The following is a 24,469-nucleotide window of genomic DNA, read 5'->3' as shown; positions in this document are numbered from 1 at the left end:
GCAAATTATTTTTCGTTTTTGTCTAGTTTGTGTTTCTCAACCCGGTGTTTTCAGTTTTATTTAGTAATACTGTGTTGACATTTCTAGTGAAAAATGGAAGATGATTTTGAATATTATATTACTTTTCCTGTGATTTCAAATCATGTGATGAACAAAGAGCCTGTGATAATATTGTTTGGATGGGCTGGCTGTGTTGATAGGTATTTAGCAAAATACAGCGAAATTTATCAGAAGAAAGGGTAAATGGTTTTCATTATCAGTATACTTTATATGAAATCATAGAAATATTAATAAATTTATTCGTCTAATATCTTTATTTATTGCTGAATGTTTTAATTCATTGCAGATTCTGTCATGCGTGACGTTTGTGTAATGTTAAAGTAAAATTCTATTTGATAAATTAATTGTGGCATAGTTTGTTTGATCAGTGGCATAGTTTGTTTGTTTGATCAATTCATACATAAATTCGCATTTCTTTTATTGTTTACTACCGTATTTTATTCGGTTATATTATTTATTTTTATAAATTGTAATAATAATTATGTTGACGGCTATCTTTTAATGACTAGAATTTCTGTAAGTTGTCGCTTGTGTATTTTTAAATTGATTAAATTTTTGAGAAATGATTATCTATATTTGGAATTTAGAGTAATTTTAAAGCTATGAAAAAATGTCATTGACCTTAAAGGGCCAACAAATGTAAAATAAAAATTCAGTGAAGTTGATAGGGTTAGAAATAAGTATAATGCGCATTTATAATTTTCCCCCTCCATTTTATTCAGTGACGTTGACGAACCATTTTTCGTAATAGCAAGTAATTACATTTCTCTTCCTGTAATTTCGAATCATATGAGAAACAAGGAAATTATTAAATTATTTGAACAGGCTGTATTTTGAACTGTGAGCTGAACAAGGAACTAAGGATATTTTCGTCGCAAAATATTAAATGTTGATGTAATTGTATATCATTTAAGCTGTTTATTCTTACTTGGCTAAAATTGCAAAACTTTTTGTGATGTTTTAAAATGTAAATAAAATTTTCTATAAAATAAAAATAAAATATTTCTGATGTGGGAAAGTGCAGAATCACCCACTGCTTCATATGTTTCTCAAAATCGACCAACTTGAAGATAACAAGTTAAAGAATGCACAAACTCGGTATCCATTTACACATCAACCTATTTTCACTTAAAAAAACATTAGAGAATTGCAGAAACTTGGCATTGTGCACTTCCTTGAGTTGTTCATGTACACACTGATATGCGCCATATAAGTGGACAATTCTGCACTTGAGCCAAATTACATGCATAAGAAGTTTGAAATAACATTGCTGAAGCTAAATTATGCACATTGAGTTTAAAATGATATGTTGAGTAAATTTTATGTGAAATATCTATGTCCTTAAATATTAAGGCCTAAAATGCTATGCAAATTAATGAGAACTCATTAGGTGTCAGTGAGAAGTAAAATGTTCACAAAAGTGAGTTTTCAGTGGCATTGTTTATATTTTTACATCCTGAAAATGGGTAAAAAAGGGTAAAAGTGTATGCATATGAGGAAGTTTACTAGCAGAAAGGATTGTTAATTTTGTTTTGTTGCAGATTGCCTGAAATGGATGTACCTGGTTATTAAAAAAGATTCATCAGATTTCAGAACTCTGCATTTGTAAAGTATTGCAAAAAAAAAAAAAAAAAAATGCTGCACAAAATGAAATAAAATCTTTTTTTCAACTTTTAATGATTTTTATAAAGAGATTTTGTATTATTGTTTGCCAGCAGAACAGTACCTGTGAGCATAAAGGTAGCCAAAAGAATATTTTTGGCTAGTTCACAAAATTGGCAATAAACTAGCAACTTTTTTTGGGGGAGAGGAAAATGAGGAGGTGCTTGTAAAGTACCAGGCTTAGGATAGTAGAATACGTATTATGACTGCAATATGGTTTATTTTCAGCCCTTTTTTTAATGATGTCTGTAAAATACATCAATAGAGAACTTGATATGTCACCAGAAATGAAAGTTGTGGTGTAATTATCTATGTGAAAGTGTTTGCATTCTACTGAAGTAAAGTGTGATTCTTAGGATAGGTAAGGAAAATAAAATTGTAGAATTCAACAATAGATTATTTACTGAGAAAGCGCCCTGTTAAAAAAAATGGTAACAGAACAATGGTTTGTCTGTGATATTTGTTGCAAAACAAATGTGTGGTCTTTTTAAGATAGTAAAAATTTTATCGCATGTGACTAAAGGAAACATGGAAGACAGTTCTCGATAGATATTTAGAGATTATTAGAGAGATAACTCGATATTTAGAGATTATTAGAGAGGTTATTCAGTCCAACAGTTAAGCTGAATACACTCATCAGACAGTAAATCACAAATATAATAGTCCTTCAGAGACAAAGCCTCTTTGGGCTAATAATTTGTTGATTCTACTCCAAAACACATGGAATGATTGTGATGATACACAAGAGTACAGCTCCTGACTCCTCGGTTCAGTCGTTCCTGGAGTTCAACACACTCTCTCGATAATGCACTAACCATAATACAGTAAGAGACTCTTTCGATCTCGACGACCAACTCTGCACTCACTGACTATCAACTCAATGGACTCTCACTACCTTCGCTCTAACTTACTCTCCGCATACTACCAGCAGGGTTTATATAGCTTTTGGCTTGTGTTCTAGGATATTCTGGGCTAAACCGGTAAGAATTCATTCCAGAAGGTTCTCCATCTGTGCATGGCATATCAGTAATTTTGTCACCAAATGGGCGATTTTTTGCCAAATGTGGCAACCCTGCCTTCCCTTTTCATTTTATAGCAACTCTAAACCTTACCGCGCCTGGAAATTTCGTAACGATATATATAAGGTAACCTAAATGAAATGTAAAGATTTTGATTATGAATAACTTTAAAGACTAGACTTCAGTGTTTTGCATGGCAAACATGTAATAATGTTCTTTTGACAAAATAAAGTTTCAGAAAGAGAGGAATTTCCAACCCTCTGTCGAATGCAGTGCAAAAGTTCAGGCACAATGGATCTATTAGATTTATTTATAATATTTAATTACAGCCAAAAGTCTTTAATCCGGACATCCATAATCCGGAATGATCTATAATCCGGACCTCAAAGCTACAAACTTTCTGCTCATGCGTAAACGCATTTATGTTTACGCATGCGCATTTAATGTTTAATGGACGGTATAAGCTAAGCTAAAATTATCTATTTATCTATTTCAGTTAATGTTGTAGATTATGTTTTTCCTTAATCTTCTAATTGGATCCGGCTTATTATTTTTTACAGACTGTTAGAGCAATTTTATAAAAGTAAGCTTGAACTTTCGATTATGTCAAAAAGAATTTCCGGTTCTGGAACTGCCAAAGGATCTACAAAGCGAAAGCATGTTTTGATGTTCATCAAACAAAAAGTGGAATTGCTGCAAAAAATGGATAAAGGCATATCCTTTGTTTCTCTAAACATTCCGAAATCTGTTTATCAATTTAACGCTGCTCTGTGGGGGGGGGAGTTGCGGCATGCAGTGAGCTAGAAGGTGATCTGTCAGCACTATCCTTATCTTCAGGGCAGATGCTTTTATTTTATTCGGCTTATAATTCCTTACTAAATGTAGTATTTCATCTCGATGTACTCCGTCTTTGATATGATTTAAATCAAATTCTTCGTCATTATAAATATCATGAATACACATCAAATAGTTTTCTGGTTGCAATTTTCTAATTTCGACTATGCGTAATGTATGCTTTATGCATACGCGTTGAAAGAAATATTTAATAAAGTAAACAAATAAATATTAAGCTTTTTTTTTTGTAAATTTTGATACCCTTTAGATCATAATTGCTCTTTATTTCATAAATTACGGTTTAATATTTTTAATTTTATAATTTCTGCATGCCATTTTGCCAGATTTAAATTGATGGTCTATAATCCGGAAAAACCGATAATCCGTAATCGCCAAAGTCCCGACGAGTCCGGATTAAAGACTTTTGACTGTATTTAAATTGAAAATTAATTATTAATTGACTGTATTTAAATTGAAAATAATGTGTATGTAATGAATTTAATTTATTCAGGATAAAATTTTACTTGCAGTTCAATGTATTATTACAAAAATTAAATACAATCAAAAGTCATTAATACGGACACCCATAATCCGGAATGATCTATAATCCGGACCTCAAAGCTACAAACTTTCTACGGTTTCATATTTTTAATTTTATAATTTCTGCATGCAATCTTACCAGATTTTAAACTGATGATCTATAATCCGGAATGGCCGAAGTCCCGACGAGTCCGGATTAAAGACTTTGGACTGTATATAAATAAGAAAAAATAAAGTCATCAAACTAAAACAAAATTTGTCAATGAACAGGTGGAACAAATCTGTCAGCTTAAAAATAATAAAATACATAGTTAATTATGTAACTATGTATGCTGTTTATACAGCAGCTGAATATATATTCCTTTCCGCATGATTCTGAAAATAATTCAATACTATATGGTTAATAATGATAAAGAGCTAGACTGATAAAACTTTTGCTGATACATTTGGATTTTCATCTAACAAATACGATTTTGATTTTCTGTTCTTTTCTCCCTAAAATTCTCATTTCAGTAAAAATTCTCAATATAGTAATTTTTATTTCCATGATTGGATGATTTGATAAATTTATGTTTGATCATATTGGAAAAACTGCAATGACTTTTAAAATATTTTAATACTGATAATGTTTTGAAAATATCTATTTATTTTTTTTAGATGCACTACCATACGGTACATCACATCTACAAATGTCGTTTCACCTAGAATTATTGATGAAAAAAAGATTCAGAACCTTGCTGGAAATGTGATCAATTTGCTTATTGACATGAAGTTTGATAAACACCCGATTTTTTTTCACATTTTTAGTAATGGTGGAGCAACAGTATATCGGTATGTAAGTGAACTGATGAGAAAGAAACATCCAGAAGAATTTAAGGTATCCATACCTAAATTTTACTTATAATTTAATTTTAATCTGAATTTTAAAAAGTACTTATAAGAGTAATTTTAAACTGAGAAATATCATTGGAAGATTTGTATATTTTTTTAATGCGTACTGTAATTTCTGGAAGAAAGGCCGCATCAGCGTAAATGCTGCACTCGAGAAAAATGGTGGGAAAAAATTAAAATTACATGGAAACGCTGTAATACATTAAATTGCGCATAACATCGTCATGGGCCGTATAGATGCAAAATCTCAACCTATGTCCTGATATATGACATATCGGTTAAGAAAAATGCATGAAATGAAACCATAACTCAAAAATAAATTAAAGGTAAGAAATGTTGAAAATATATTTACGTTCACGAATATACGTATATTTACCCACTAAATAAGTCCATATTTGTAATACTCTGACTATATTATAAAAAATGTTGCAACAACAAAATATTAAATTTGGATAACAAAAGGAAATTTTAAATTTTATTTACAAAAGGAATTACGGCAAACTATACATCATATGAAGCCATCAAAATCTGATTCTTCACTGTCTGAATTAAAAAGATTTAGTAAATTCTGATCTAAGTCCAAGTCTTCCAGATCATCACATTCATCCTCTTGGTTTAGAGTCTCTTTATCTAAGGATATAGTTTCAGCTTCTTTGAACCCTGCTATTATTGACGATGTTTTTACCGATTTCCATGCACTTCCTACCCACTTTGCAACTTCTTCATAAGATGCTCTATGCATTTTACCTCTTTTGGTATACGTATGCAATCCTTCACTCATCCAACATTTCCACCATTTTCGGACTTCAGCTTTGAAGGATTTATTACCTGACAAATCTAATGGTTCTAAGATTTTTGTCAAACCACCAGGAATTACTGCTACGGTCATAGACAATTTTTGACATCTGGTTTTCACTGACTCAAGTAAATGAGCACACATGGAATCCATTATCAATAACCCTTTTGGTTGGAAAAAAGATCTCTTACGACACTGCCAAACTTTTTGTAGCCCCTCATGCATGATTATTTCGCTCATCCAGCCATTCTTGTTTGCACAAATAATTACATCATTTGGAAAATCTCCCTTCAGAATAGTTTTTCCATTTAAAAATGATCATCGGCTTTAGCTTGTCACCGTTTGTGGCACAACGTAACACACATGTAAATGACGTTCTTTCATGCCCCGTCGTAAGCACAGATACAGTTTTTGCACCAGTTTCATCAACAGTTCTGTTTGCAGGAGAGTCGAAAGCTAACGGTGTTTCATCCATATTTATTATCTGTGACCGAAGAAGTTTTTTTTGGTCAATAATATCTGTCACATATTTTAGAAAAGATGCCTTTTTATCCTGCCAGTCCATTGGTAATTGTTGCCCGACTGTTGTTCTAGTATGCACAGAAATATTTTTTCTTTTCATAAATCTACTACACCAGCAAGGCCCTCCTTTGAAATCATTTATGTTCATTTGTTTTGCTATACATTTTTCTTGTAAGTGAATTTTTACAGTCGAAATTGCCATTCCCTTTCCTTGTTGCTCCTTTATCCAGTTTTCAAGGTCGTCCTCTAGATTCGGCCACCTTACAGTACCACTTCTTTTGGCTCGTTTCTGTTGTGACATATTTTTAAGTTCTTCTTTTTCAGTTCTCCAACTTCGAATACATCTCTCGTCCACTTCAAACTCTCTAGCTGCTGATCTATTTCCAATTTGTTCAGCACGTGAAATTACATTAAGCTTAAAACCAGCAGTATAGCTTCTGTGCCATTTAGGTGCCATTTAAAAAAAAATTTCCACTCCCTTCTTACTTAAAAACTATCCAACAAGTACTTGTATCCAAACTGATGGGATCTGTATCTGGCAGAATACCATGAAAAATCGATTCATGCTGAAGGGGAAATACGTCAGGTGGAGTCATGTCCGCCTTTGAAAAAAATTGCAGAAAAGGCAGGGGTGGGGAGAGGATGGGTCCTGGAAGATTCATCGAATGGCAGAGAAGAGAGACTATTCAAAATGATGAGAATGCTGATTTGAAAGGGGGAAGAATGTTATTGTTCTGAGATCCCGTTTACAGTGAATAAGGCATGTAGGACCGTTCAAGGGAAAGGTTCGCAAAAAGCAACTGAGTGGTTTTTTATGTGGGAACAGCACCAGTCTATGTACAGTGACAAGGCCATCCAAATTATGTACAATGACAAAGTTATTCAAACTATGTACAATGACCAAGTTATTCAAACTATGTACAATGACCATCATAGGAAATATTTTATTTTTGGTGCACCTAAATGCTGCATGGGTAGAAACACCGCACCCGCTGAAAATTAATTTTTAAATACGTTAACGTCGCGGCGTCTCTTCCAGAAATTACTGTATTTCTTTTCCATAGTTATGAGATCTAAATTTTTCAGGCTATTGAATACATTAACTATCACTATAACTTTATTACTTATAAACCTAGTGAAAATTTTTAGGAAATGATTGTTTGAAAAAGGACAAAATATGTCCAAATATACACAAAATTAAAAAAAAAAAAAAAAAATCTGAAGGTTTCAGATTTTAAATTACGTCCAAAGAGGCGTCTTTTTTTTAAACATTTTGTGTGTTGCCTTTATTTATTTATTCTCATGCTCCTTGCACTTAAACCATAAAATTCAGTTCAACAGCAATGTCGCAAAATAATTTTAAAATGAGCATATCTTTAGAATTTCCCATACAGAGTTCCGCGCGCTGGAGATAATATAAAACAAATTCCAAATTTGGTCTTCCAGATGCCCATATTCACAGTAGGATTAAGTCATTCAAAATTTGATGGCTTTAGGTACCGTTGTTTTATCACAATGCAAGAAATATACATACATTTATGCAGATTTTTCATTATTTAATTTCTTCAAATATAATACAGGGCGATAGCATTTGGTGGCAACAGTTTGAAAAAGTGAAACCGACATTCAGAGTGATTCAATGCAAAATGGAAACAATAGTCCTTCAGAGACAAAGCCCCTTTGGACTAATTATTATTATTTATTTCATCATATCTAGAAAATATACTGGAGAACCTCAATTTGAAACTAGCATGATTGAAAGTTGGCACAAAATTTGAGAAAAAATGAGGAAATATGATGGAGGTATCGTGAGCATAGCGGTTTGAAATATTAATCATTGGATCCGTCATTCTTCTAGTAATCATTGTTCATATATTAAATTGTTTACTCTTTTTTTAATTAGACTTGTTTCTTTTATTCAGTTTGAGTTAGTCTGTTCCTTGAATATTTTATGTTTAATTATAATATTTAAGTGCAAATAAATCTAATTTAAATTAAGATAAATTAACAGTAGCTGCTGATTATAAAGTACATTGGTAAATAAAGTCTCCAGTCATATAAATGTATGATAAAAAAGGAAAATGGTATCAGACTGAAGGAATTTTCTTTTTCTTTTTTTAACATTGCTTTTTATTTTTTAACAGTGCTATTTATTTATTTTTATTCTCTTTACCAAATGAGCGATCTGTTTTTATGTTCAGTTGATGAAGAAAGTTTGTGATTTTGAACGATTTGTGACAATAACTTTCGGTATTATATGAAAAATGTTGACTTTCAACCTCTCTTTCATTTATGAGAAACAAAAATCAGATAATGCTAACTTTGAGATGTAAGGAAGATATGCCATCCACTTCTCAACCCTTTCACCATCCTCTCCTGTCCAGGAAAATTTCTCCCCAGCGACCCTCTGTTTTTCACCGCATGTAGTGTTGTTTTCTCTGCACAGATATCATGTTTCATCCGTTCGCAGTGGATGAATGTAAATGAATATTAAGTAAAATTTTAAGGAAATAAAACATGATTATTATTTTGAAAAATGTATTAAAATTGTACTAACAATTTTTTTGAATAGATAACTCAATTTATTTATACAATATGTTAAACTCTAAAACATAGGGTAATACATAGTCCTACGTCACATTCTTTACAATAGTATCGTGTTTTTTTCACACTTTTTCCCTAACAATGTTTTGCTACAACAAATGTAACATTCTCTTGGTTCTTTCTAATTTACAGTTGATGGAGTGCAATCTATAAAGTTCCTTTTGGTAAGACGTGATATATCACAGCTGCTAAAACAACACTCTTTTTGTATATTTGTTGTTGGCGTGTTATATTTATCAATGATTTTGTTTATAAGAGCAAGCCTGAAAGACAAGTGATCTAATTTGCCACTACTTTTCTTGTTCCAAACATATGCATTAAATATGCCATGTATAATAAATGTCCAGGTATTTTAGAATAATAGCTCTGCTTATTTCTCACAGCAGGATAATTTGATAGCATCTGATCCAAGCAGTCCACTTCTCCCATTTTGTTGTTGTAATCTTTTACAATTATTGGTTATTACAGTTCTTTTCCATGTTTCAATATCAATCATCGAGTTATTATGGACTGTACTCATCAAACATATATCCTTCCTGTCTTTACACTTCACAACCTCATTTTCTGCTGAGTAGACTTCGAAGCCATCTTCTGCTGTTTTGCATTATATGCAAAAGGGCATGAATATTCATAAAACCTGGGGCAAATTAAATTAGAAAAATGAATGCCTGATTAGTGCTGCCCTCTAGAAAGTATTAGAACAAACAAAAATAAAAACTCAAACAAGTAAACATTTAGAAAGCGTTTGAAATGTTTAAAAGATTTAAAATGTTGAAGAACAATTGAAGGACGTAGCAGCCACCCTGCAGAATGTTCACTTGAATGCGCTAGACGCGTTACGGATGACGAAGAGGTTAATTGTCATCATGTGTCACTGAAATGAGTCATCTTGATCTTTATTTATCAGACATACTTATTTCATTTTTATTGCAGCTTTTGGCCTGTGAAAGCATTGATGGAAATTTTAGCATCCAAACAATTACTATAAGTTGTTATGTCTTTATGAATTTTTATCGATATATAACTTTCTACAGATAAACCTCTGTTACTAATGACTGCTTCAATATATTTTAAAGAGAGTGTTCATAATCAGTGAATTCTACACTTGAGAAAGCAGGGACTAAAATGGAGCTATATTTATTTACTCTTGTGAATTAGAGCAGCCGAAAGTAGGCGCAGGTGATTTTCTATATAAACTGCTAATTAGGCCATATGGTAGACTCTACTCATTTAGCCTCATGGAGAAAGTCAATAGTTTGTGGGTGTTAATTTATATTTCCTACTTGTTTTACCAAAAATTATAATGTCGAAGTACAATAATCGTCAACTTATTTTCTCCTAACTTATATCCTGTTGCTCTTATGTCACCTGGTTCTACCAGTACAAAAACGATATTTTATGAAGTTTGTGAACATTTGAAAACATTTCTTTACATGTTTATTAAGTGCATCTGTGCATGAAACTTGGGTTAGAACTTTGTGTATGAAACTTCATTATTATTAGTGTTAAACTTATATTGTTTTTTAATATGATATTAATTTTTTTAAATCTGGCTGATCATATATCTAGAATTTTGGGTTTTAAATAATAGTTTTCCTTCTAAATATCATTATCTACTCTAGGCAAAGGAATCAAAGAATGAAGGCAACTACAGTCATCAGAAAAGGAATAAAATATATTCTTATCTACAGAGATTTTTTAAGAAGGACTAGAGATCTCTTTCGCTCCAGATTTTAAGATTTGCATGATTTCTCCTAATCTCCAAAGACCCTCTTATTACAACATGATAATTTAATTTTAAAATTATGATTAAATTATACATATTTTCTTAAGCATTCATAATCTTTTTATTGTATACAAATTAGAAATTTTAATTTGATTCCCCTAAATGTTTTTGTTAAATACGGTTGAATATAATCTTTATTTCATTAGCAAAAATTAACTGCCTGGTTATGACCTTCCCTTTATTAAAACTGTGTTTATGAAAAAAATTGTTGTGGCTTACATGATCATAAGAATAAATTATTATGTAATTTCAGATCATTATCATGTTTAATTATTTGAAATCCGGACTTTTCGCTAAACTGCATCCTTGAAATCAGAACCGCCCGAAATACTTTTCCAGTTTTCCAGCAATTTCCTCCCCTCCCTGTCCATCAACACAGAAAATAGGAGTGAAGATTTCGAATGACATCCTTTGTACTTTCTAACAAAGATTCCATTAGCCTTTGACCCTGTTCTTTATAAAACTATTCTGAAAATCAGACCAACAAGCTTTTCTGGCTTTGTTATGATGATGACTTAGATTTTTCTTATTTCCTTTATTTTTATAGGGAGGAATAAATTGATTAAAAATAAATGTAATCCTTAAATTTTTAAACTGCAAGTTTATTGCTGTTTAAAGCTTAAAAGCACACTGTACCACAAAAGAATCAACAACGAAATGTCACGAACAAGCAAAAGATAAGAAATCTCTTAATACAAGCTGTCTGCAGTAAACTGATACAATGCATTTGGGGAAACTGAACCTGCTATTGCATACCTTAGGAGGAGGGAAAAAACAATATTACAATCTCAGCCGTTTTGGGGCAATTCTGGTTGTTTCAATGTAGAGCCGTGTCAGGCGGATTGGTTGTGAAAGAGTTAAAGCTTGAAGATAAATTTCTGTTTAATTAAATCACTTAATCTAATGTTGAAGGATGAATGCTTTGCATAAAATAGTCATTTTTAAGATGTGAAAATCAGCTATATTGAGTAAGTCAACTGAACTATCTTTGTCCTTCTCAGTTCAGATAATCAAGGTCCATATTTATACTTACCGTAATTTCGCGCGTATAGTCCGTGGACTATCTGTGTTTAAAATGCGAATTTTTGAAGCTGCGGACTATCCACCAGTGCGGACAATACGCTGGTTGTTCACGGTTAAAATTGTTGAAATTTAAAAAACACGCTGTCGTGAACTGCCGATGATCAAATATAAAAAAAGCGTGAGATTCCAAGTATCCTTCGCACTGCTTTAGTGCGAAGGATACTTGGAATCCTTGCCGGGAGGGGGAAAAGTAGTCGATGCGTCAACTCGGTTTTTAGGAGCCATAGTAGCAAGTACCTGGAGTACGAAAAAAAAAGCGTGATTCGTTTACTTATAGCGTGGTTTGACAACACCGAGTGAGTGAGGTCAGGTCACATTTCATTACCACTTATCACGAGGATAGCACGTTGCACAGTATTTTGTTTTCGTATTTTGTCTTTCATCTTCGCTAACGTTGATGAAACATTGCCGGAGATTTACTGCTGAGAGTAGTTGAGAAAACTGAAAAAGATGGAAATGGAGAAGCGGGCCATTATTGGTTTAATCCTAGTATCCGGTGCACACGGGATTTGACTACTTTTGGCGACTTTATGATGAGCAGTAAAAACGGGACATATACGATGAGTAGTTAACGGGTCATTCAAAGAAAACATATAGTTAAACATAGTATATACTATGTATATAGTATATACTATGTTACTATGTATATAGTATATACTATGTTACTATGTATATAGTATATACTATGTTACTATGTATATAGTATATACTATGTATATACTATATACAGTTATATACTATGTATATAGTATATATACTATGTGTGTATAGTATATATATAGACGTTCTTTGGATCATTTTTGGTGTTGGCGATAATTTTCAAAGTCGCGCCAAGGCTGCACCGTATACTAGGATTTTACTCCGTTATTCTGAAGTGGACAAGAAAGCGGTGAGAAATTTGCGCAAACAAAAGGATGTGTTTAAAAAGCATGGGAATATTGCCGTATTAAAAAAACGTAATTTCGGACGTATAGTCCGCGGACTATCCGGTGGTGCGGACTATCTGACAATTTTTTAATTTTTTTTTTTATATAAAATCGTGTCTGCGGACTATACGTGCGAAATTACGGTAATTATAGTAATGTATTGGGTTGCCAACAAAGTAATTGCGGATTTCACTCATAGATGGCTTCAGTTGAATTTTTAGGGTTGCAGGCGTAGTACAAATGTAAAACACATTTTGTTATTTGATAGTTGGCAATTCAGCTGTCAATCAGTAAAAAACGTTTTTTTGATCGGTTGCGTAGTTTTCGTTTGGCGTTCGTTGAAAAATGGAAAATCAAAAGGAACATTTTTGTCATAGTTTGCTTTTTTATTTCCGCAAAGGGAAAAACGGATCGCAAGCTCATAAAAAGTTATGTGCTGTTTTTGGTGACGAAGCCTTAAAAGAATGGCAGTGTCAAAATTGGTTTGCCAAATTTCATTTTGGTGATATTTCACTCAAAGATGAAAAATGCTCTGGTCATCCTGTTGAAGACGATGAAGACCTAATCAAAGCAATAATCGATTCGGATCGTCACAGTACAACACGTGAGATTGCAGAGAAGCTTCATGTATCACATACATGCATTGAAAATCACTTAAAACAACTTGGCTATGTTCAAAAACTCGATACATGGGTTCCTCACGAACTGAAAGAAACACATTTAATGCAACACATTAACACCTGCGATTTGCTAAAGAAACTAAAAAATGATCCATTTTTAAAACAACTGATAACTGGCGATGAAAAATGGGTTGTTTACAACAATATCAAGCGGAAAAGATCGTGGAGCAGGCCAGGTGAACCAACTCAAGCAACATCAGAAGCTGATATTCATCAAAAGAAGGTTTTGTTATCAGTTTGGTGGGATTACAAAGGAATTGTCTACTTTGAATTCTTACCACCCAACCGAACAATCAATTCTGATGTCTGCAGTAACAACTAACAAAATTAAACAATGCAGTTAAAAATGCAGTTAAAAACAATGCAGTAAAAAGCGGCACGAATTGACAAATCTAAAAGGTGTTGTATTCCATCATGACAATGCAAGGCCACACACATATTTGGTCACTTGGCAAAAATTATTGGAGCTTGGTTGGGATGTTATGCCACATCCACCATATAGTCCTGACCTTGCACCATCTGATTACTTTTTGTTTCGATCTTTACAAAACTCCTTGAATGGTAAAAATTTCAATAATGATGATGATGTCAAATCGTACGTGATTCAGATTTTTGCTAATAAAAGCCAGAAGTTTTATGAACGTAGGATTATGATGCTGCCTGAAAGATGGCAAAAGGTCATTGATCAAAATGGGCAATACATTACAGAATAACGTTATTTAGTTCCATGAAAAAATTGTCTTTGATTTTCTAAAAAAAATCTGCAATTACTTAGTTTCCAACCCAATATATATCCAGTGATACCAAAGGGAATCTGAGAAGCCAAGTAAAATAAATTTCTTGTCTGCCAATTCTTTTACTTATTTTTACATGAGAATACATTTTGTGCAGTTTTCATTTTTTTTAAAGTATTTGCCGTGTCTCATTCTTAATTGCCTCTACTTTTGAACCTATTATTTGTAGTTATACAGTACAAAGTCCGAAATGCGGATGTCCATTATCCCGAATGATCTAAAATTTGGACCTCAAAACCACCAACAACGTTTTCCTGGTAACATCTGGAGAGTTCCGATTCTTAATTTTACTTTGGCACTAAATTAAATGCCTTGTTATTAAAGAAACAATCATTTTAGCATAAATTTGTACGATCAATGATTTGGCTCCGTTGCTGCGTATCTGCTTGGCACCCATCTCAAACCAAAACATTCCACGTAGCTACATCATTGATCTGATGCCAACCTGGTGAATCATTATTTCTATTATTTCCTTTCATCACCGCATGTTTATAAAACATGACAACTTGACTAATGACTCATGTAGAGATGCCTAGACATTTTTTTTATGTTAGTAATTGAATAATAAAGGAGTATGGTAACCTTTTATGTTGACATTACGTTTGGTGATAATTACAGATTTAAGTTAGATGTGCTAAAAAGTGCTGACGAGGAAAAATTTACCAAAAATTTCTTTCCATATGCTATAAAAGTAGATTTTTTTATGATACTCATGGACCCAAAGATTACATTTAGGGCTATTTGAATTAAGAATAACTGATTTATTTTTCTCATAAATCCAAAACCAGCGCCAGGGCTCGTATGGCCGCACTGAGTTGCAGAATTTAGGACCCACTGAGGAACCATCAGGAGGTAAGATATCTAGCATTGGCCCTCAAAAAGACTTTATATGTGGGAATTTATCTATTCAGAGCTATCATAGGCTGAGATATAGACATAAGTATAATAAATAATTAAACTAATACAATTCAGGCATAATTGTCTCAGTGCGCGATAGAAACGAGATAATATTTAACGGAACAATTTATCATTAGTTGCCAAGCTCATGGTGCATAGCCAAGTATGTATTGAAGGATAGCTAAATTTGACGATGATAGCCGCTAATTTTGAAGGTTTTCGGATATCGCAAAACAAAGGTGAAATTTTCCAATTAACGGATTTTGTGAAGAAATTTACCTGCTATAAGAAGCTGAATCATTAAAAGATTTTTTTCTTTTAACTTTGCTTCACCTTCCTTACTTGTTCATATGTTTCGTACATTCCAGAACTTGCACTATATCTGCACACAGATTCCATTACAAAATTTACAAATTAAAAAATTTTGTTTACATTCCTCCTACCTGCCTTTACATTTATGGCAGATTTGGATTATTTATTTTTGAATTTAAATGTATCTTTGCTGTATTCTCAGTAATATCTAACAAGTTGGTTAGTTTATTTTTGTATTCTGTTTCTAATTTTGTAGTAGGGCTATGAGCAGTATCATAAATATTTATGGGTGTGGTTAAAAAGTGCACCTTAAGGCTATTAGCATGGCTTAAGCACTAGGAGTGAGGCCCAAACTTTTGCTGGTATGGAATTTGAGGCTGTTGTATTCCTTTTTTCTCAATCACTAATTTTTCAAGAAAACATGTACAGAATTAATTCTTCTGTATGTAAAAAATGTCTCTATAATATTTATATTCTTTCGCATGATACTTGTGTGAAACTGTGTTTATAGTCCTTATGAAAGAGGCTAAACATAATGTAAACTAGAAGTGGAACATGATTTTAAGAATGCAGTCTGAAATATAAGACTAAGAATGAAGAATGTAATGTTAACTAATCTATTAGCGGAAATGAATGTAAATGAAATATTTAAAAAATATATTATAAGCTATAATTAACTCTTTAATATATTTAAAAGTCTCTGAAATAATTTTTCTTTCAGGTTATATTTGTAAAAAAACACTGTATTGGTAACTTGTAATAGTTCAGTAAGCTTTAATGCATTAGAATAAATTTCATAAAGGATTTTATATGTGTTTTATCTTTGTTTATTTTTAGATTAAAGGTTGCATTTTTGACAGTTGTCCTGCTAAAGTGAGAGCATCTGGTTTCGTCAGGGCTACGCTGGCAATGACAGAAGGAAATATTGTCAAAAAATACATGATTGCAGTTGTTGCTCTACTACGTGCTACTCTTCTTGGTGTATATAGCGCCATGCTGAGTTTTTTCACTGGTAAAATTAACTATTATCGTCTATGGAATGCATTGTTAGAAGAACCCAACATATGCCCCCAGTTGTTCCTATTTTCTAAAGCAGATAATGTATGTTGTTGGGATACCATTCAGGAATTTGCAGATGGTCGTAAGAAGAAAGGAGTTGATGTGCAAGTAGTTTTGTTTGAAGATTCTGCTCACGTCAAGCACATGGTCACATATCGAGAAGAGTATTTAAAACATGTATATAATTTCATAGATGAGAATACTGCAGCAGATGGAGCAGGTGATATAAATAATCATGAAGGTTAATTATAAAAAGAATAAACTATCCACAAAATATATGAAGAGTGGTATTTGTTTCAGTTGTCATACCTTCCGTTCATGTCATAAATTTTTATTGTAAGCATGAAACTTCTTGTAAATGTGCATTTATATGACAACATCAAAAATTTGATGCCTTCCAAATATGAAAAAAAAACTAGAGTGCTAAAAGTTAAGAGCAAAATATATTATTGCTAAACCTTCATAATTTTTATGAAACCACACATTTATTCATATAAATTACATCTAAAATATTAAATTGAACACATTGAGTAAATTAAAATGAACTTATTGCCTATAAAAATCATTCTTTATTTTTTATTACATAACACTCTGGGGAATAGTTAAATAATATACAGTTCTGTTTTCTTTGTTAAGTTAATATTTAGTCTAATATTCCATAAAAGTAGGTTTCAAACAATTGCTGTATAAAATCATCATCATTCTTTTTTTTTGGGGGGGAGAGGGCAGCTAAGCATATTATTCTTCAGTTACCATACAGATACCTTTCAGACTTCTGATTTTGGACCATATGCCTTCAAAAGCAATATGCTAAAAATTGTGTAACCTGACAGTAAGCGAAGGGCTGCAAACATAATTTAACATGTATTAGTGACGGAAATATGATCTAGATTACAACTGCTACTGATATAATTACATTTGTTTTCTAGTCTAAAAGATATTTATTAGAACATTTTAATGTAAACATTAGAGCCTGATTTCTGAATATAGTGCATCTATTTGTGTTTCTAATGTTATAGATGTATTATCAGTTGCTAAGACAGCATGTCAAGGATTGTGTTAACTGGCTAAAATATTGTAAAAACAAGATGATTATTTGAAAATTTTGTTATTATTTAATTTTTCTAAGCTTTCACAAGAGGAAAAATATGGTGCTTTCAAATATGCATTAAAAAAAGACATCATGAACAGCATTTGAAAATCACTGGGGTATTTTTCTTCAGATAGGTAAAAAATATAAAATTCTATTAAAATGTTTGCTGTACTTTTTCCAAATGAAGTTTCAGAGTAAATTATGTTCTGAGATTGCTAGAGTTTCAGTTTTTAATTTTTAATACTGTTATTCTTGAAAAATCTTTTATTGGATCCTAAAAAATAAATGTTTGTTTGGAACATGCAGTTATGCATATTAAAAATCATTTAGTCATCCTCCCCTCCAAATCCCACACTGCACATACTCTGCCTGTCATTCATTTTTCAGCTAATACAAGCTGTGTTTTGGCTGTGGCTGATTAATTAGTCCTTGTCATTTGTATTTTCTCAATTGTGTAGTGTGAGAAAGTCTTCCTCTTCATTCATCTATTTTATCTAATATATTAATTGAACATTTAAAAACACTATATCCATATCTTAGTTTGTATTTTGGAAGGCAAGTATTTTAAAACACACATGAATTTTTAAAAGGAAAAGGAAAATCACTATTATTAAACTTTTATAATATTTATGGTACATTATTTAAAAACTCATTTTTTACAAAATGTCAAACTATGTAAACATTGACTCTTTTCCACTAAACAGCTTTCTTTGAACTGAAGCTACATCTTTTGGTGCCTAAGATGGTAGAAATTATGTCCTTTTGCAAAATGAATTTAAAAATTGAATGAAAGTTTTGTGAGAGTTAAAAATGAAAACACCAAAAAGTAGTTTACAAGAGGAAAAATATGTTATATTAATATTAAAGCTGTTGATAAATTAACAAGTATCTACTGATATTTATTGGAGTTGACCATGTAATGTCTCTCCTAAATATTTCAGGAAAACGTATGGTGAACACAGGTGAAGTTTATAATCCTTTAATAACTTTAAATTATAGCATATAATTTATATTAGTTTCATTGTGAACAAACACTAATCAATAGTTTCAAAGAAACTTAATTGACATCTAATTGATTTTTAATAGTGCCATGTGAGAGAGAGAGAGGGGGGGGGAAGTTTTAATCTCAAGAATAGCTTTTGGAAACTCAAAAAAGAAGGTTTAAAGTTTCTTTGCAGATAAAAAAAAAAAAAAAAAAAAAAGGCACTCAGTCATGCATTTATCTGTGTTTTATGTTATATCTAATTCAAGTAAAATATCTTTTGATATTTTGATAGTCATTTTTAAAACACATGTTACATTTTTTATACATACTGATTTTATTCTTAAAATTATAGTTTATTTTAGATATTTATTTATTTTATTTATTTGTTATTACATATTTAACACTGTTATCCATGAAATCAGTAGTTTAAAATTAGGCAATGTCGCATTTTCAAATATTCAAATTGACATTTTATATACATTATGGGGGGAAATGTAATGTACAAATGAATTCTTTATTAATATTTTAAACTAGATAGCCTGTTGCACTCTTACACATTACTGCTATGTATATACAACACAAAAGAAAACTAATCCATAAAATACATAAGTTGTTAAATAGCTGTCATAAATGCTTTGAATATTTGATCTTTTTTTTTTAATGTTTTCGTATTTATTTGCTATTCAAATGGAGGAAATTAATCTGACCAAAATAGAATTTGCTGATCAAATGCCACTCTCATAATTAAAAATAATATTTACATTTTGTGTAGATGTAGAAATAAGTAATAATATGTGGTATTTTAATATGTTTTACATCAAAACTGACTCAATACCAGTTGGTGTTAAGGAATACTTTTTAAAGGTTATTATTATTTTATTTCTGGCATATAAGCTGTTATATATTATTCTCACATATTACATTTATTTATTCGAGTACTATCTGTGATTTTATTTGTTATGGTATTATGTGATTTTATTTATATAAATTTTATTCTCAGGTATATTGTTTTAAGTATGTGATGTCTATGGTTTTATGAATACTGAGAAGGGACCATGGAAATGGTATATTTTACTGAGGGTTAGATATATATTCATAACCTGTCATTTTTCTGCAACATATTTTATTTATTATAAATTCTGAATTGTTACAATGCAGTAAATGGAAATTATTCCAATATCATAAAATTTGTGCATTGTGAATTCAAAATTTACTATTTCAGGAATTCTTAGTTATTATTACAGTTTGTGCATTTCTGCATGAAAAGTAATTTCATGTGGTATGTTTTGCTTATTTATCTATAGTATTTTTAAGAGCCTCAGATACTTAATTCATCTGTGTTGATGAGATTTTTCATTCACTTCTTGTATTCAGAAAATTTATTACAGGTTAAAAATTTTTTATGTGCGTGTGTGTAGGTAATTATTATTTACCTAGAAAGTAGAATGCAGGTTCCATTTGAATTGTTGTTATTATTATAATTATTCTCAGCTAATATAAATTTGTTATGCTTAAAAATATAACAACTTGTTAATTTTTAAATATGATAGATGTTTATGTTTTTAGATACAGGCTGCCCTTGTATAACACAATGTTTGGATTTTTGTATAGTGTTATGTAATGCAAAACTGTGATACGTAGGATTGAAAACTAGTATGGAAAGGAAGAGGATATTCTCCAGGAATTGACAAAAACATTTGCCATATATTCCGCCATACCGGTGTATAATGCACACTTAAAATTTCAACCTACGTTTTAAAATTTTTAACGTAATTTATATTCGCTGTATAATGCACACCCTTTTCTGTAAGAAGAAATACCTGAGAGATACATGTGTGATGCTCTTCTCTTTCATTTATTTGGAGATTTTTCCCAGACTTTGGAACAATGGTATACTGAATTGATGAACAAAAAGTGTAACAATATGTATGAGGGGGAGAATTTTTGAGGGAGAAAATAATTTTGCAAAGGTGGTGGGTGATTTTCAATGCAGGTGTGCACAAGAATGTTACTCCAGATTTTTGAGAAAAGATAAACTTAATTTTGGGTTAGAATGCACTTCTGACCCAAATGAATTTACGGAATTAGGAGTCGGATATAAATTTCTCCGAATGAATGAAAGCACAATAATTAATATGCTTTATGTAAAGGAAATTATCCGATGATTAAAAATTATCTGGCAATGAAAATTTTTAAGTTCATAAGTTGTGTCATTTCTTTTAAAGAAACAGCATTTAGGTTTATGTAAGAAATCTAATATCTGTATGCTCTTCTTTGCCTCATTTTTAAATGTGTCAATTTTTATCCAGCATATAACATGCACTTGTAAATTTCGATCTCATTTTTTTGTATTAAAAATGTGCATTATATGCCAGAATATATGGTAATTTATGCATATATATTTTTTAAGTTTATTGTATTAATATATAAGTTTATTGTATTTATATATAAGTTTATTCTAATTGCTATTTAATTTAAATATATGCACCTGTTTGTAAAATAGTAGACGGGATAAATATGCCAACATCTTCGTAGATAAATGCAGCTTTTAATTAACACATGGTTAATGTCTTAAAAATTGCACAATAACTCAGTGATAATGAAAAAAAATGTTTTATAGATATAAGAATCTATAAAACATGTCAACACTTAAATAAGTGTTACAGTTTTACGTGCTTTTTTAGAATTATCAAATGAATTTTATGGTGACCTTTATGGCATGATGTGAATTAGGCATTTTCAATTAATATGGTTTTTGGTACATGGAAATTTCTTAGTTACTGTAATTTTCTGAATTTAGTTCATTCTGGATGATTTTCATTTCATTAATCCAAAGTTTTCAATAGTTTTTCAATCATACAAGAGCAAAACCATATAGTGTTATTGGAGAGTTGCCTGTAGTTACCATTTTCTGACTGGGATTATGTCTGTGATCCATCATTTTTTAGTAAAATTCTTTGAAATAGTTTAAATGCAATTCTGAGAAAGTTTTTCTCAAATAAATTGTATTAAAATGTATAAATATTGTTTATATGGGAGAAAAGAGAATAGGTTACCATTATTCTCTAATATGACTATCCCTCCTTGTCTTGGAAGCATTTTAGAGTTTATGTTAAAAATGTTTTATAAATTATTATCATATTTGTGATAACTTATTAAAGCCACTACTATGCTGGTTGAATCATCTGTACTTCAGGAATGTAAAAAAGGGTATTTTGAGTAAATTTTGTGAAATATTTCCTGCATTATTAAATATTTTAAAGGATATTTTCAATTATATATTAATTCATGCAACTTAATACATTTAATAAAGTTTGGGAGTATAATTTTTACTAGATTTTCCAAGCATTTGTTGTCTTCAGCATGCAAATTTATAATGGGTATGTTGTACAAGGTCTAAAATTGAAAAATTTTTTATGTTCGTTTTTGTGACAGATGATGAAATATGTTACCTAATGGGTGGTGTGAAATATAATGTGATAAAAGAAGTATTTAATAGCACAAAGCATTTGCATATTTTATTTGTATATATTATATTTTAACATTATACATTGTGTTTCGTTTACGTGATATATGAGTGTGCAAACTTAATATTTTATTAATTACTTTTTATGAAAAAAAAAGCTTTAATGTTTCATTTTATGTTTTTAGTGTAATATCTTCTTATTGTAAGGAAAAGTTTCAAAAATTATAAATTGTGTATATGGTATTGAAGTTTATTATGTATATTTACAGTGAACTCTCATTAATTCGAAATTTTAGTTAATGTGAACAAAGCTAAAAAACCTCAGTTAAAAAGAAATGTTAATAAATTAAGTGGAACTTCTTGTATAATTTAGGATAATTTGAACAAAATCCTGGAATTCTACATTTTGCATTGTTTAATGGCAACAGATCAGTTGCACAGTCAACTGAATACATGTATATGCTCATTTTCATGCAATATTCATCAAACAGAGAATTATATAATGCCCATTTTCAAATGAAGAAAACCAGCTAAAATGTCTAAAATTAATAGGACTAATGCAGAATTATTTTTAAGTTCTTTATGTTGTGATGTACAAATCTGTACAGCTAATTACTAATATAAATAAAAAAAAAATAAATGCATAAAAATCATATTTTTTAGTTTTTATTTGTCCAGTTTTTATTTTCATATTTTAAAGTAGCTTTTGATAATTTAAATAATTTTACTAGGCCGTGAAAGTTCAAATTAACAGGAGTCCACTGCATGTTATTGGTTTAAGATTGTAAGTTCAGTTCAAATTATGGATAATTTGTAGAAAGTATGAATTTATTAGTGTTTGAACCACTCTGACAATGTCCTTAATAAATAATCAAATTATGTAATAAAAATATATTTCACCATTTGCAGCAAATATCTTATTGTGTAATTTTTTTTTTTTTTTTTACATTGTTATAATGAGCCTGAATATGTCAACATCTTTATAGATAAATGCAGCTTTCAATTCAGTTCTGACTAAATGTAATTCAGAGATTTCTACTTCCCATTAACTTATATGCATAGAGAATGAGGGTAATATTTTCAATCCAAAAATTTGATACTGAGTTTTCAGAGAATAAGCAGGAATTAGGGTTCCCACAATACATTTTTACTATTTTTACAATGATGTTTGTCTGCACGTGTGTACGTGTGCGATGATTTTGTCATCCACTTCAACACTTAGGAACTTCAAAAAATGTCCGTTTTCCATATTTAAGCTTTTTGAATTCACATGAAGAGTTGATTATATTTTGAGTAAAATTGGATAACCAGAAATGGTGCTTTATGGGAAGCCAGCAGAGCTTTTTGATGGACAATGGGAAGTGGTACTTTGTTTGAAGCCCATAACAGTTTTAATGAAAAACTGTATTAAAATATAATCCAAAACTTTTTAGTATTTAAGGCTTTAAATCAATGGGAACAACATTTTAGATTTTGACTGAAATTGATAAACCAGAAGTGATATTTTACCTGAAGCTCTGAACAAACTTTCATAAAAAAATATATTGACTTTATCTAAAACTTCTTAAAATTAGTATTTAAAACAAGTATGTGATTAAGAACAACTTATTAGATTTATAAGTATTAAATGTATTCTTGGAATTATACTAAATGTAATGGGAATAAGCTCATTATGAAGACAAGCTGTCGTTATGAAACAATCAAATGTATTAGTATCAGTGCTCAATTTTATGTTTGTTCTTTTTCAAATAAAAGAATGCTGCCATCAAATGTTATCACTATGTATTAGCTCGCTTTCTTTTTTTAAATACATTTTATAATCACCACAAGAAAGCATGCTTCTTTTAAAATATCATAATATAAACTATTTCAAAATTTCACAAAGGGCATTAGGGTTATTTTGCATGTTACGACCTTTACTGCATTAAGGATATTGTCTGATTTTTTGACTTCTCAAGAAAGGAAGGTAAAGAAAATAATTTTAGATTCGAGAAAGGGCCAATTTGTCGAAAATTTTAGTTCAAGAAATCTAAGTTTCAGAAAGATGAACATTGGTGTGCTATAAATATTATTTTCTGAACAAGTCTTAAAAGTTCAGTTAATTGATTTCAAAAAAGCATACATGGATTGTCACAAACATCTCAAAGGTAATTGTACCTATCATAGTCTCACCTATGGCCAAATGAATAAAATAGCTGAACTTATATGGCTAGACAAAGGTTTAATTGCCGGTGATAGGACTGATTGCGTGTTCCGTTATCGCCGTGAATACCACATGAATGTGCAGTTTGTCCAGCTCGATGTAATGGTTCCACTATGTCTCATGACATGGAACTGTCTGTACTGTGGAACTCCAGGGGAAAGAGGACAGGGAGTGACCATGCACCGCTTAGCTTGCACAACACAAGGTACATCAAAATGAAAAGGCCAAGGCTGAGTTGGAGTGTAAAGGGATGTTCA

At 30.8% G+C, this 24,469-nt stretch overlaps 1 protein-coding gene across 1 annotated transcript; it reads left to right on the top strand.

The window, feature by feature from the left end:
- Positions 1–22,913, top strand: LOC118189673 (transmembrane protein 53). The gene is made up of 3 exons (XM_035360333.2): positions 1–239; positions 4,773–4,992; positions 16,244–22,913. Exons 1-3 carry the CDS (start codon positions 94–96, stop codon positions 16,709–16,711), a joined length of 834 nt encoding a protein of 277 aa, XP_035216224.1. The 5' UTR covers positions 1–93; the 3' UTR covers positions 16,712–22,913.
- Positions 22,914–24,469: the final 1,556 nt, after the last annotated feature.

This window comes from Stegodyphus dumicola, chromosome 7, assembly GCF_044657685.1.
Source record: "Stegodyphus dumicola isolate Sdum_Otavi_A_Nest chromosome 7, ASM4465768v1".
NCBI classification, from domain to species: domain Eukaryota; kingdom Metazoa; phylum Arthropoda; class Arachnida; order Araneae; family Eresidae; genus Stegodyphus; species Stegodyphus dumicola.
This window is presented reverse-complemented; position numbering and strand designations above follow the sequence as displayed.

What these genes read in the sequence shown, in the direction of transcription:
- LOC118189673 (XM_035360333.2), top strand. Translation starts at nt 94, where the DNA reads ATGGAAGATGATTTTGAATATTATATTACTTTTCCTGTGATTTCAAAT. An exon ending in GAAATTTATCAGAAGAAAGG is followed by an intron (nt 240 to 4,772) that starts GTAAATGGTTTT and finishes TATTTTTTTTAG; the next exon opens with ATGCACTACCATACGGTACA. An exon ending in AACATCCAGAAGAATTTAAG is followed by an intron (nt 4,993 to 16,243) that starts GTATCCATACCT and finishes GTTTATTTTTAG; the next exon opens with ATTAAAGGTTGCATTTTTGA.